Source organism: Trichomonas vaginalis, assembly GCF_026262505.1.
Source record: "Trichomonas vaginalis G3 chromosome Unknown ctg_131, whole genome shotgun sequence".
NCBI classification, from domain to species: Eukaryota; Parabasalia; order Trichomonadida; family Trichomonadidae; genus Trichomonas; species Trichomonas vaginalis.
This window is the reverse complement of record NW_026529218.1, coordinates 1-14,879: the sequence shown is the minus strand read 5'-3', so window position 1 is coordinate 14,879 and position 14,879 is coordinate 1. Positions and strand designations below refer to the sequence as shown.

At 35.0% G+C, this 14,879-nt stretch overlaps 1 protein-coding gene and 9 pseudogenes across 10 annotated transcripts, besides 3 other annotated features; 8 read left to right on the top strand and 2 right to left on the bottom strand.

The window, feature by feature from the left end:
- Positions 1–1,397: part of a mobile genetic element that runs on past the window's edge.
- Positions 718–1,397: a terminal%2Cinverted (terminal inverted repeat of Maverick-1B transposon ID:TVAGG3_1078680).
- A 1,488-nt stretch (positions 1,398–2,885) lies between these two features.
- TVAGG3_1078670 lies at positions 2,886–3,216 on the top strand (annotated as a pseudogene). The gene has a single exon. A coding segment is annotated over exon 1 (331 nt).
- A 245-nt stretch (positions 3,217–3,461) lies between these two features.
- TVAGG3_1078660 lies at positions 3,462–4,477 on the top strand (annotated as a pseudogene). Its single transcript has one exon. A coding segment is annotated over exon 1 (1,016 nt).
- A 457-nt stretch (positions 4,478–4,934) lies between these two features.
- On the top strand, positions 4,935–5,778 carry TVAGG3_1078650 (annotated as a pseudogene). The gene has a single exon. A coding segment is annotated over exon 1 (844 nt).
- A 344-nt stretch (positions 5,779–6,122) lies between these two features.
- On the top strand, positions 6,123–6,620 carry TVAGG3_1078640 (annotated as a pseudogene). The gene has a single exon. A coding segment is annotated over exon 1 (498 nt).
- A 388-nt stretch (positions 6,621–7,008) lies between these two features.
- Positions 7,009–13,833: a mobile genetic element.
- On the top strand, positions 7,012–7,592 carry TVAGG3_1078630 (annotated as a pseudogene). The gene has a single exon. A coding segment is annotated over exon 1 (581 nt).
- Positions 9,724–10,687, top strand: TVAGG3_1078620 (annotated as a pseudogene). Its single transcript has one exon. A coding segment is annotated over exon 1 (964 nt).
- TVAGG3_1078610 lies at positions 11,184–11,610 on the bottom strand (annotated as a pseudogene). Its single transcript has one exon. A coding segment is annotated over exon 1 (427 nt).
- Positions 11,829–12,519, top strand: TVAGG3_1078600 (annotated as a pseudogene). The gene has a single exon. A coding segment is annotated over exon 1 (691 nt).
- On the bottom strand, positions 12,982–13,833 carry TVAGG3_1078590 (annotated as a pseudogene). The gene has a single exon. A coding segment is annotated over exon 1 (852 nt).
- A 777-nt stretch (positions 13,834–14,610) lies between these two features.
- TVAGG3_1078570 (uncharacterized protein) lies at positions 14,611–14,811 on the top strand (the record flags this gene model as incomplete). Its single annotated transcript, XM_051256592.1, has 1 exon — positions 14,611–14,811. One exon carries the CDS (start codon positions 14,611–14,613, stop codon positions 14,809–14,811), a length of 201 nt encoding a protein of 66 aa, XP_051076172.1.
- Between the last annotated feature and the right edge of the window lie 68 nt (positions 14,812–14,879).

The following is a 14,879-nucleotide window of genomic DNA, read 5'->3' as shown; positions in this document are numbered from 1 at the left end:
CTTGAAAGTCATTCATGATGAAATAACTGTTGTAGAAGATGTTAGCAATTGTTCAGACATTTTGAAGCGTATAGATGATATAAGAAAGAAGTTAGATAGACCGCAAAGCGGTGAGGGCGAAGCCCGTGAGAATGTTTATGTTTCATTGACTTTCTCCAGTAACGAGAACTTTTATGAGATAATATTGAAGAGAGATGATTTTAATATGGTGTAAATGGTAGCTTGGGCAGCTTTAGGCGCAATGGGAACAAAAGCATTAGCATTTGGAGCAAAAGCACTTGGAGCTTATGACGCAGTAAATAAAATGAGTGGAGGAAGAGTTTCGAAGACATTAGATGCAAATAAAGGAAAGATTGGAGGCTGGGTTGCAAAGAAGTTAAGATTAAATAAAATAGGACTCATAAATAAAGCATCCAATTTGGTTGCGACTGAGTCAGAAAATGCTTTAGGAAAGGACGATGAGTTTGCAAAACACGCAAAAGACTTTAATGACCAGATGAAAGGTGAAACAATGCATTTAAATAGAGTCGATGGAACTAAAGAAAATGTTTCTTCTCCACCAGTAGTTTTTCCGTATGGTCCCTATGGAATGTATGGAAACCCTTATGAACGACCATTTGACCCATTGACTGGTGGAAGTAACTGGTATCATTACGGCCGAAGAAGAAAGACAGTCAAGTTGGAGACAGACGTGAAGAAAGCAACTAAAAAGAAACCAAGGAAGAGAGTTATAAAGCAATGAATTCAACAGGGTAGAAATGAGGTTAGAAATGAGGTTAGATCTAACCTTCTACCCTAAATTTATTTTTGCACTATGTTTTCATACGTGTGAGGGTAGTGATATCATTAATTTTTTATATTTTATTTTTATATTTTATTTTTATTTTGGATGTAATGACGAAAACTATTGAGATAACAAACTACAACGGTCATGAGTTCAAGAATTTGTTCTTCGTTCCTCGTGAAAATACATTCTATCAGATACGAGGGAGAAAAGGTAAAGTTAGTTTGAGCGTTTATGACTACAAGCATAATGGAAAGTTTATACAAGCATATGATACAAACGGTAAGCGTGTTTCATTAGCTTTGTCAAAACTTACAGGTATAAACTATGACAGTGATTTTGACCTATATGAAGAAGAAAGTGAGTCAGAAGATTATGAGCTGTTATATGAAGCACAGCAATGGGAGGAGTTGCAATACTTTTGTAAGTGAGAACGTTTATTTTTTACATTAGTGAGGTGAAGTGGTTGGCGGCTTTATAAATATTTAAGGTTAGGTTGGTGTTTGTGTTTGTGTTGTAAAATATACGTTAACGGTTTTGTAAAGTGTCAAATTCACAAGTATTGCGTACGGAGGAACGCAGTGCCTCCGTACACGAGACTTGTATACTAACTTGTTCTGGTTTTTTGAGAAGCATTTTGGCTGTGCCAGTAAAAACGAACTCAAGATTTTGATAGAATTGTCTGCTTGAGTGAGTGAAATTGCATACTGTAAGTGGCATTGCAACTCGGTTTGCTTGAACAGATATTATTGAAACTTCTTCTCCATCTGGTATCCGTTCAGGAATATCTAAAGCGGCTGTTGTTATAATATGCATATTGTTTTCGTAATGCAATTTTGGATATATTTCGAATGGATGTGCAGCTACACCAGCTGGAGCAACAATGGAAAGATTCCAGGAGAAAGAACCGTGTTTGTTTTCATCTTCTTTCCAATTGTAAGTTAAAGGATAAGGGCGAAAGTCTTTGAGTGTTTCATATAGCTGTTCTCTTAAGTTTGGTTCACAGCAAATAATGAATTCGTCAATTGCTTGAAGAGATATCATAGTTGAAACATAAGGCAAATTCGACAAGAAAAGGTCAACCATTACTGTCGGGTTTTGAACTTTGTTTTCTAATGTTTCGACTGGTTTTATTATACTTTTGAAATATCTATCATAGTCATTGTTGTTCTGTTAAGGACAAATTTTTGGATAATCTGCAATGAGTCTTCTATATCTTGCTTCTGTTGTTGAGAATGAGAAGACACCTTCTGGTTCTGTAGGTGTGTAAGTTTTTAGTTGAACTTTGCGTATGTTTGGTGTCTGATTGGAGTCTGATTGGACTGAAACAACTTGAGCTTCTGTAGTTTGTTCGACTTCGGCAGTTTCTTTTGGTTGAATTTGAGCTTCAATTTGTGTCTGATTGGAGTCTGATTGGACTGAAACAACTTGAGCTTCTGTAGTTTGTTCGACTTCGGCAGTTTCTTTTGGTTGAATTTGAGCTTCAATTTGTGTCTGATTGGAGTCTGATTGGACTGAAACCTGTGTAACCTCTTTGGACATACTAGTAAAGTATGAAGATATAAGTGTTTGACCTTTAAAGAGCTTTTGTAAAGAATTGTCAGTCATGCTACTACTGTGGTCTTCCATTAGACAAAAATGAACTGTTTTTTCGGACTACTCATAGAAAAGTTTAAAATAAACCGTTTTCGTCAACGGTAACCCCCTCTATTTTTTTATTTTATTTAATAGTTACCGTTGGCAAACCGTTCCATCTCAAATATTGAATGAACTATAAACGTTTTTTGTTTTCTATATATACTTTTTTGTCCAACGGTAAAACTTTTTACACAACGGTTTTTGAGAGTCGTCGCCGTTGACTTTTTTGTAGAGCACTCAAAATAGTATAACTTTGTCCGGACAAGTAAGGGTCTATCGTCGCTACAGGAAAAGTTACAGGCGTTCCAAGGAAGTATACTTTGAGAAGACTTTTCCCCCTTATAGAATGAGATAGGACGGTTATTTTACAAAACTGACAACACTTTGACCGAGTAGTTTTTTGTGCTGAACAAAAAGTGTCATATAAACATCTGTCAAAAACCGCTTTTTAACTTCACTTAAAATGCCACGTAAGCTACGTAAGAATATACGTAAGAGGAAGAGAGCATTGAAACATCCAATAGTAAGACTAACACCACAACAACAGTTGCAACAACAAATGCTGAATGACCCCACTATGTTGCAACAAATGTCAAGCAATCCTATGCTTTTAAACCGAGTTGTTGGTGCACAGAGTGGAGGTTTAAGAGCGGCACTTTTAGCGAAAATGGCAGGCTATGGTGGAGCTGCAGACGGAACAGCATATAACCCTCAAAGTCAAATGAATTTGAGTTCACTCAAAAATCAAATAACAGATGTCAAAAAGTCAAACATAGACATACAGAAGCAAATAAGTGAAAACGAAAAGAAACTAGAATATGACAGACACACAAAGAAACTCAATGAGTTAAACGTAGAGAAAAAGAAGAAAGAAGAACAACTGAAAGAACTAAGTACAGAGGAATATGCGAAAAAAGTGTCAGAAAAAGCAGCAGAAGTAGCAAAAATGGAACAAGATGTCATAAATTTGAAAAACCATACTACTCGATATAAAGTACTGAAAGATGAAGAGATAAAACAAAAAGCCCTGAAGACATATATGGATAGCGATGAGTATAAAAAAGAAGTTGAAGCAAATGTAAAGGCAGAAAAACTTTTACAGTTGCAAAACCAAACCGTACAGTATGAAAACTTAGCACAAGAAAGTAAAAATAACGACGCAGCCATGCAAAAGGCAATGAAAAGCTCAGAATATATAAAAGCTAACAATGACTGGTTAGATGCCCAAGCCAACGCTAAAGCAGCCCAGCTTATAGGGTCAATAAGGACAAAAATACAAGCGGATGAAGACAGTTCAAATGAAGCTTTAACAAATGCTGACTTTAAGAACGCTTTCGAAGCTCTTCATAGTAAGGTGAAACAAGTGAACGACTTCTCATCTGGAAAGAAACTGAAGTCTGAAGGTTTCGACAAAGAGTTAAAAGAAGTAGCACAAAATATGACGAAAATAACAGATGCAGCAACGAGACAGGCAGTTCAAAGTGCCTATGACGCCGTTAGAGCAACTGTTGTGGAAAGTCAAGAAAAAGAGTTACAACAGACCAAAACAGACCTAGTAAATGCTTTCTTAAAAACGAAAAGTCAGGTAGGACACTATGCTGCAGATGGAACATATGTGCCAGCTGGTGGAACTTATATACCACCAAACCCTCCAAGAGAAGCACCTGCACCAGGACTACCTAAAACATTTACATCGTCACATGGACACAGACACAGGCATGCACCAAAACCAGCACAACAACCAGCACAACAACCACCTCCACAACCAGCACAACAACCAACACAACAACCAACACAACAACCAACAGTTCAAAATCCAGCACAACAACAACCACAAACAGAGCAAGGACATAAAAGAAGTAGAGAACAAGGAAACCAAGAATTCTTAAAAATGCTTAAAGAAGAGTGTGGTTTCCCAGATAGTATTGACTTTAGTGACAGATATAAAGAAGCTATTGGAAAGTTCAAGGACGGAAATACTGACCCGAACCTATTTAGCTTTATGGCTCAGCACCAAAACGGATATAATCTCAAACCTGGAAAATACAAGCTCGCTAAGAGATATGATTTAATAGCATATCATCCAAATGACATGAACGAATTTACTCCGAGATATTTGATGTCAGAGCTAAATGACAATTCAACTTTCGTCATGAAACGCGTAAAAAATAGAGACGGAACGAAAGAACAAAAGCTTATGAATGCGGATGACGTAGATAGGGAAATTGTTGAAAACGGTCTCGGAATATATGAAATGCCAGCAGATGAGGTACAAGAAACTCAACAGGAAGAAGTTCAGATACAACCAGACATGGAAGAAATAGTTCAGCAACAACAGCTAGAAGAGCCTGAAGGAAACGAACAAGTCACTCCTTTGGAAACTAACTTCACAGAACTAGATGAAGATTTGGAACAGCCGAAAAATCTTGACCCTCAACAAGAGTATGCGAGAATATGGAATTTCCAAGAGTCTAAAAAAAATTCGGCTGACATAGTAGAAGAATATCGAAAAATGTTTGCCGACATACAAAAGACTCCAACACCAGATGAAAATATTCAGCATAGAATGGAAGTACTGAAAGAAAATGTACACAAATACAACAACCCTTTTTACTTACGAGCATTTAACGTTCAATCTTCGGATGAACTCGGTGAAAATAAAAGGTTAAATTTCAAGAAAACATATAGAAATGAAACATTGTTTAAAGTTCATTCAGAACCTAACCAAGATGGAAACAAACCTACTTTTGTTTCTGCAGACGATGGAACTACAATGAGATGGGGTCATAAAGCTAACCCGGATAGGTGGTTCATAAACTTACAACCACAATTCCAAGAAGTTGTAGACGCAATGGAAGTCAATGGTGAACCAGATATAGCTGGTATTTTAAGCGCGGCTTTAATGCCATTGAAAGATATGAAACATGCAGATATTTTGGACCAGTATGAAATGAACATGGCTGATGGAAATATAACACCTGACGTTCTAGAACATTTATCTCAAAGAACTACACAGAACCATAGAGATGGTATATTTGGTGAAGAGTTTAGAAAGAAAGTTAGGAGAGAAGGAAGAGAACCTATTGTACATGACCTTGCAAACGAAAGTTTACAAAATGTCATAAAAACTTACTTTGCAGACAATGAACTGAGAAGGGATGAATATTTAAGAAAACTCAAATGGACAGTACCAAATGAAATGTTAGTATTGAAAAACATGTTCCTTGACAAAATAAAACCAACTACAGAAATAAACGACGCAAGACTGAAAGATTGGGTAAAAGCTTTCCCATTCACAAAAGATATAGTTGGTAACATGGAAAGAAAACCAGAATGGCTACAAAAACATATATTTGGAAACGAGCTTATTCCATATGGACAGGCACTGTTTGAAGAGCTTGAACCGGAAACTCAGGAAAGAGTCATGCAAACAATACGCGAGACTCAAATACAACTATGACAAACTCTTTCTAGGATATAGGTTACCTGAGATGGGCGACCAGAGCCAAAAGGCAAAAAGGACATGGGAAATTTGCAACATACTAGATGAACATAATGCAAAGATGCAACAACTTCAAGCAGAGGGCAATGAAGGAAAAAGAAGAGTTAAAAACTCAGTCAGGAAGAAAGTAAAGCTTGGTCCACGTGGGTTCTATTATGACATATAAATCCAACTATTCTATATTTTTACTCATATGAAATGTACGCCGCTCAGAATATAACGCCAACAGTTTTGGATGCTATGAATGGAAATGTTTCCGAATGGTATAACGAATGCGACAATGCCATTAGAAGGTCAGAAATAGTTCCTGGAACTTACGAATATACAACTGCTGTTTCTTATGGAAACGTAGGTGAGTTTGGAGAAGGTTCTTCAACAACAGTAGATATTGCTTGCGACAGGTTTCATATAATTTCTATTGACAACTCTTTCTTATACGTGGAACAAGACATTGAAATAAAACCTTCTGCCAAGTTGTCTGACAAGAAAGGTTGCAATGGAATTTTCTATGTCGGATACCAATATGCTCCAGAAGTTTTCATGGGATATAAGATATATTCTAACTCTGACTTAGTTCAAACAGTAACATGGGCAAACTATGAATGGTTCGCTTTGAGAAACTCAGTACAACCACAAGCTAGAGAACAAACAGACCAGTATGCAACTATTGAGAAAATAAGAAGACTTGACCCTAACGTTCCAGGAGTTTATGTTAACCTTTCTGGACAAACTGCAGCAGCAGTAACCAAAGTAAAACTGAAACTTAGAGTTCCTTTGTCATCTTTCCTCATCTTCAGGTTTTTAAGATACTTGCCAAACTGGGCAGGAAAAATTTCTATCGAACTTACTCCAAGCAAAAATAACTTAGTCATTGCACCAACACAAGACCCATTCACTTACTGTAGCTGGAACGTGGAGCCAAGTTCGCCGACTTTTGCAAAGACAAAGTTGACTTAGACTTTGGTTTCTCAAACCTCAACACTGAAGTAAACTATTATTTCAATGCTGCTGGAATGCTTGGGACCCAGTTAAGTTCACATGCGAAAAATTTGAATGCAAGAGAATAGAAAGCAGACTTGCAGTCTATATGTTGGACCCAGATATTTCAAATGCTTTAGCTGCCAAATATATTGCAGTTCCACTTATGTTCCCTATACACCAAATATCTGTCAAAGACTTTGCAGGTGAAGTTGGAAACCAAAGTGCTGACCCAGGTGCAAGAACAGATATTGCTTTAACAACTGCAATGAAACATGCAGATACTATGTTTGTACTGTTCAGACGAACTATAAATGACTATTCTTGTTTCTACAACCCTGGTATTAAATATCATATAAACATAGATGGCAAATATTATCCAAGAGAAGAATATTCTACAGTTGAGGATATGAGGTCATACAACTTGACATTAGATGCTATGAACTTTAACAACAACTTCACAACAACCATTAACCCTGAAATGCAAAGTTCTATTATGCCATATGTGAAAGTATGGACTCATACAGGAGGTCAAAAAACTCAATATACAAATGGAGACCGTTCAAACTTTTGGCTTGGCATTCCATTTGCTGACTCAGAAGACTTTATGGGTGGTATTTCAACTGTTGGTACAGTTCAAATACAATATACTGGTGACAGAGACGGTCCAGATGAATTGAAAGCAAAGAAGTTTACAAAACCAATAGCACTTTTCACGGAAGATGCTCTTTTGAAGATTCGTTCGATGAAACCTGCTGGGGCTCCTCAGATTGGATAACGACAGCTTCCATCGAGCAGATTTTGGCAGCAGGTCAGTAAGTTGTTCTTGAACTGACTTCTCTCCGTCAAATATTGACAGTACGCCAGTTTTGACATAAATTGTATTATAAACTTACCTTTAGAAATATCGGTCAGTTTTGTTGTTATATTTTTGTCTGCTTCAAGAACTTTCACCATCTCGGTTAGTTATACCAACTTTCTTTGCTTTATGAAAATATTTTGGTTCAGCAAAGACTGCTATTCTATAACATTTTCCATTGTTTGTATAAAGAACTATTCTGTCAATGTATTTGTATTGTTTGTGTGTGTAAACTTTGTTCTGCTTCAATTCGAAGAGATACTCAAATACGTCCATCTTTTTATTCTAAGTAAAATGTCATTTCCGAAAAATAGAAGCGTAAGTGTTTCAAAAGGTTTAATGGCGTGGCAGATGTGAAGTTAAATTCACCAACTCAAACAAACAGTCAAAGTGTTGTTGTCAATGTCAAAGAAAGAGATGTTGAAGTGGGGAAACCATACGAAGACGAAGATGGTATAACAATAGTTCCTGTAAAAGAACAACCAACATACCCTGAAGTTAGCAGAGACTTAAGTTCTGTTGCAGATATTCGAAACGACTACCAACAACTTAAAGACAAACTTAAAACTCAGGAGAAGATTTGTCAAGCTTTAGGTATAATGTTAAACTTGGTCGAACACAACCCTGTAAAAGTGAACTCATATGTCATCGCACCTCATGAAGTTTTGAAAGAACTATTGAAACTTTTGACAGAGGCAGACGATATAAACATCAAAGAAATAGAACCCGACATTGCTTGCTGTGGTGTTTCATATAATGTCATTGACAAGATATACGTTATGAAAGGAGGTGAAACGTTGAACTTAAAATATAGTTTCCCAGACGTCATAAAAATATTTGACGACCACAACATTTCATTAAAATTTATTTGCTAAGTAAATGGCAGAAGACATAATGGTTTATACTATTACGACTAAAAACCCTGAGTCATATAATTCTATAACAACAAACTTACAAAGTCCTCAAGGACGATATTGTAAACTAACCTTAAACACAATGACGACTAAAGCCTGTTTTGCTCTTTTGACACCAGAAGACTTTATTGTTGTGAATGGTAAAAAATACTCCTTTGAAGATACTTACTCAGATATACCACCAACAGGTTTTGTTGACTTATTTAATACTTTAAGGACGGATGTAACATGTGCTGCAACTAGAGCAGGTTTCATTATGTTTGGATGTCCGACTGAGTTTACTATAAACGATATGAGCTATAATACAAAACTTATATCTGGTTTTTACTACCAACAGTTTCCTATAACAGGAAAAGGTGTCATACAAGGTTTGTCTGTTCCATTGACTTTAAGTACACCTATTTTATATATTGTTTCAAACTTAGGTTCAAAGTGCTATTCGAATGTCGACAGAAACTATTATGACCAAAAGATACTATGCGTATAAACAACACTTTCTCTGCTGGTTTGCCTATTGTTCATTCGAATGCAGAGTTTTCAGCTTTAGTAAACTCAAACACTTTAGCAAACATAAACTTAACCTTAGTTGACGCAAACTTTGTTCCTGTAAAACTTTTATGTCCTATGTATTTGTCAATGACGGCAGAAAGTTTCGAATTGGAAGATGCAACTGGTGAAAGTATTGTACTACAAGAACAACTTCAACAACAAATAGCTCAAGAACAACAAATGCAACAAAATAGCTCAAGAATAAAAAAATATTTTTTTTATTTTTATAAAAATGTACAGAATAGATGTTTCAGATTTTTATGACTTCCAAGCATTCAGAAATATGTGTCCATTTAGAGACTATAACAAAGCAGTCGAGAATTTGAAACGTTTAGTCATTTATGTTGACTCTGCCCCAGAATGTTATGTATGAAAGAATGGATGTTGTCTTTAACAAACCAAGAGCAACCATAGTTTCAGAACAAGAATGTAGACAGAAACTTAAGAAAATAAAAGTTGTACAAGTTGGAATGAAGATGTTAGATGCTTGGATATCTTATTGTCAAAGTTAGAAGATTTTTCAGTTCGTGGTATAAAGTTCTATACACCTTCTCCAAACTTCTATTCTATCTTCACTGGATATAAATACGAACAAGTAGAATGGAAAGAAAATGTTATAGAAGCTTGGTTAGACCATGTCAAAGAAATTATATGCAATGGAAACGAAAGAGTCTATGAGTATATCTTATGTTGGTTTGCAAACATCTTACAACATCCAAGTGCTAAAAATGAAACTGCTCTCATTATAATTGGAAAACAAGAACTGGTAAGAACACATTCTTTACAGATATCTTATGCAAACTGTTTAGAGGGCTATTCGAACCCGAATATGACAAACATAGAAAACATCTGCGGTAAATTTAACTCTTCAATAGAGAATATGAAACTTATAGTATTAACGAACTTCAAAGTATAGATACAACAAAAGTTTTAAACTCAGATGCTTTGAAGAGTCTTATAACAGACAAAGTTGGAGTTGTTGAAAGAAAATATAAAGACCAAAGAGTTTGTGAAAATGTGCAAACTTCGTCATGGTTTCAAACAATGCCGTTCGATGAAGTTAGAAAGTTCTGACAGAAGATATGTAGTTGTCAGAACGTCAGATTCTCATATGCAAGATACAGAATATTTTTGACGACTTAGCAGAAACTTTGACATCTGACTTTTACAACCACTTGTTCTCATATTTCATGACATTAGATATTTCTAAGTTCAATCCAAGACAAATTCCACATACCGAAGAGAGACAAACATTGTTAGAAGCAAACAAGAGTGTTTATGAACTGTTTATAGATGAAACTGACTTTGAGTGTTTAGATGAAAGGTCATTGTACGATGAATATAAACAATATTGTCAAGAGTATGGTTATATGACAGCGTCTAAACGAACATTCTTGGCAAATGTCAAAAATCTTTTAGATGTTCAGAACGGCGTATATACAAAGAAAAATTTTTCTGAGTAAATTTAAAAAAATATTTTTTTATCGATAGAAAAGATGGCAAAATTCATCTCAGTAAACAAGTACATGTCAGAGTCAAAGAAGAACTAGACCCATTCGCATATTTGAATGTTTACTTCTACCATTTTGAAAAGTCTTACATTGACAAAGTTTGGAACATCGAACCAGTTAAGTTTGCTATTGTAGAAAAATGGTGCAAACTTTTGAAGACTTAGACATAGAAGGTTTGTTAACAGTCAAAGAAAGTTTTGACAGAAGGTTTTCAAACCTTAAAGAAGGCAAAGCATACAAACTTGTTATACCTTATGAACAAAGAAAGCAGACGACTATGAATATTATGAGTCTAAGATAGTTGAAGTTCAAGGTAAATTGGGTAAAAAGATTTTAGAGTCTAAACCAGTGTTTGCTCCTAAAGAGGAAGAAACATTGACATTGACCAGAAATGTTCTAAAATAAAATTTTATTTTACATGTCAAATTTCTTTTTCTCTGGAACTGGTTCAGGTTCTTTCTTCTCTTCTTCTACTTTCTTTCTTTCTTTTCTTTCTTTTCTCTCTTCTTCTTTTCTGGTGGAGTTATGTCAAATTTCTCAGAAACCATATTTATGTAAAAGTTCTTTGTCCTTTAATAGCTCTTCTATTCTGTTTTCTATTTCATCTTCAAGAACAGCGCATGTGTCTTCTTTGCATTCTAAGAACTTTTGTTGGACTTCATCTTTCCAATACGGCGTCATCTCTGTCAACAAGTCTGTCATTGACAAATTTTAAGACTGCTCTTTGTAATGTTTTATGGTTCTTGTCATATCCCAGAAACAGAACTTTAGAACAAATTCACCTTTCTTGTTTACACTATGTAAGATTTTATGGTCGACAGAAGTTTTAGAGTCAAAAGTTTGTCTCGAATATAGATAGCGAAATCGCTAGACATTTTCTAAAAGATAAAAATTTTTAATTTTTCTAAAAATATGTTAGAAAAAAAGTTTGCTGACATTGACAAAGAATTGAGAATGTTTTTAAACAAGAACAAGAGGAAGTTAGAAAATGCTCAGATAAAACCTATACATGACAAGTTTTATTTGCTCAGAATGGTATAACAGCGTCTAATCGCACCACCTGGGTCGGGTAAGACTTTCACTTATTCTTAAAATGGCTGCACAACAACAAGAACTAGATGAGAAGAACCCATTTTATGAGTTAGTAGTCATTTGTAGTACTTCTGGTCAATTTGACCAAACCGTCAATTCGTTCAAAGATATTATAAAAGTCTAAGTTAGTATGTATAAAGGGATCTGAGTTGTTAGATTGGATAAAGAAGTACCAAAGAAGGGTTTTGAAGTACAATGCTATAAATGAGTATATAAATTCGAAGTTTAAAGACCCAAATGAGGAAATGCAGAGAATATTAGAGAAGAAACACTTCAGAAACAAACAGAAAGAGATAGAATACATTTCGAAGAAATTGCAATCTTACGATTGGAAGACATACCCTCATAGATGTCTTCTTATCTTAGATGACTTTGCTTCTCATCCTTTGTTAAAGAATAGAGAACAAGACATGTGTCGAATTCTTAAGAAGCTCAGACACTTTAACATCTCAGTTGTCATTTGTGTACAGACAGCAAAGAGTTTAAGTAAAGATGTAAAGAGAATACTTACTGACATTGTACTTTTCCCCGGATTGTCCGAAGACGATTTCATGGAACTTATGAAAGAGTCCATGGCAGGTAAGTTTGACAGACATGAACTATGGGAGAAGTATAAAGTCATACAAGACCCTCATACTTCTTTCAGAATTCATATCTACGCAAACAAAGTTCAAATTGTAAAAAGTCAATAAAAATAAATGGTTCATTTACTCTGCTTGTTTGAAGTTGTCAAAATACTCTGTTATTTTTCACGATTTTCATGAGTTTTGGCGACTGGGGTTTCTTACCTACTCGCTGTTCTTCACTGTTTTCATACGGAATCTCTTCTCTTGGTTTTCCGAGGGAAGCAAGCATATGAGGAAATTCATGAAATTTCATACGGAATTCAATAAAAATAATGTTTATGTTAGAATGTTAGATCTAACATGTTTTCTAACATGTTTTCTAACATGGTCTAAAACATACAAAACTCATGAAATTTCATACGGAATTCAGCAAAAATAATGTTTATGTTAGAATGTTAGATCTAACATGTTTTCTAACATGTTTTCTAACATAACTATTTACAAGCGTTTTACATGGTATATGTTGCGATGGTTCATGACTCTAAACAGTTTCGTAGCTTCAATTTCTTCTTTTAGTACATCGAATGTTTTAACGATACCGAAGGTTTCTTTATACTTCTTCTTGACGTCAGATAATAGGAAATCGTCAGCAGTTGGATAGTTTTTTGTTCAGAAATTCTAACATGTTCATTTTAATCTTCTGCTGGTTTTTCTGCTTCTTTCTTTAATCTGCATAGTCGTTTCGCATACGTTCTATCTCTTTGACGGAGTAGTTATATTTCCTCATTGCTGCTTTACATTTTGAACATTGCGGATTCATTTTTGCGTTATATTCTGAAACCTTACCTGCTAAAACAACTAAGGCGTCAATGGTTTCTTCATCTCGAACATAGCGGGTCTTATTTGTTCGTTCCATACCTTACCCTACTATCTTTATCTCTTATTTCCCAAACACATTTTGCAACTAATGAAACAAAGTTGTCGTAGGTCTTAAATTCTTCGGATTTGTAAAGGTCAGAGATGTTCTTATATACCATGTCGCAATCTTTGTCCATAACCTTATGGTTTGCAATGAAAACCAAGGAATTCATAATTTACCTTTCGTATGAACTTCTTTTTTCTACTGAGTCAGTTGCTTTGACTTCTATTTCGTCAAATTCGGGAATGGTTTAGTTTTTGTTGTTGGATTTCAGGCAATTTGGGTAAATGGTCAATAATGTCCTGCATTTCATAAAGATACTGTTCATTTGTTTCATCTTTCGCACTACAGTCTAAATTACTTGTTAAAAGTTCTTGCTTTATCTTCTGGATTTTTGTTTCGAAAGTATATGAAGAAGGAATGAAGTTTTTCATCTCTACTAACATAGATGTTGGATTCATGACTAACGAGTTTGGTGCTGTAGTTGTTTGAACTGTTGTTGTGCCGATTGTTGAAATCATATCTTTTATACAAAATAAAAAAAATAAATAAAATAAAAAATAAAACTAATTTTATTTTTTATTTCGGGAAATTTCATGAAAATTCAAGAGTTTTAGACCATGTTAGAAAACGTGTTAGAAAACATGTTAGATCTAACATTCTAACATAAATTATATTTTTGGTGTAAATTTCATGAAAATTCAAGAGTTTTAGACCATGTTAGAAAACGTGTTAGAAAACATGTTAGATCTAACATTCTAACATAAACATTATTTTTACTGAATTCAGCAACAAAATTCAAATTGTAAAAAGTCAAGCTTGAAAAATGTAAGTGTTTAGTCTTAGTAAGATGGTAGCTTCTTAAAGCAAATACCATTGCTGAGTTTTATGTACGTGAAGAGAAGTACAATGAATTCAATTACGAGTACAATTGCAATGACAACTAAGGCAACTATTTTTGTCTTTTGCCAGCAAGGGTACTTCTTCTCTTCCAATGGTTCGGCAGAACTATACTCACTCATGAGAAATGCCAAAACGGTTTAATAGAAAAAGGCATTTTTTTCATGTCCGAAGACTCGAAGGTGCAACACTTCCAAAATACGACGAACTCAGAAGAGCAGCATGGCAGTATCTTCTTGACAACTTCTTTGAGTTCTCCAGGTACACCTTGGAAAATGCTGAAGAACTCCGACACAGAGAATTTGGAGAAATTGCACTCCAATACTACCTTGACAAACAAAGGGTAAACAAAGGGTAAAATAAGACTAAAAACTTAACGTTTAAAAAGTGACATTTTTATGAGCTCGAGTCACCGAGAAAAACTTGGTCAGATGTTAGCAGCTTACTTCCCCGAGGAGGATGGAAGCGTTACATACATCAGGTTCAAAAACAACGAACCTGGAATTGCGTACAAAATTCGCAATTACATGACCATGGAAGAGTACGAAAGGTTCCTACAAGAGAAACCAGCTCTAAACAACTCAGAAAAGAAAGAGTAAAAAGTTTAATTCGTAATTGTTTATTTTTTTACTTGTAAGGGCAAGCTGCAAGAATGAAGTCGACTATC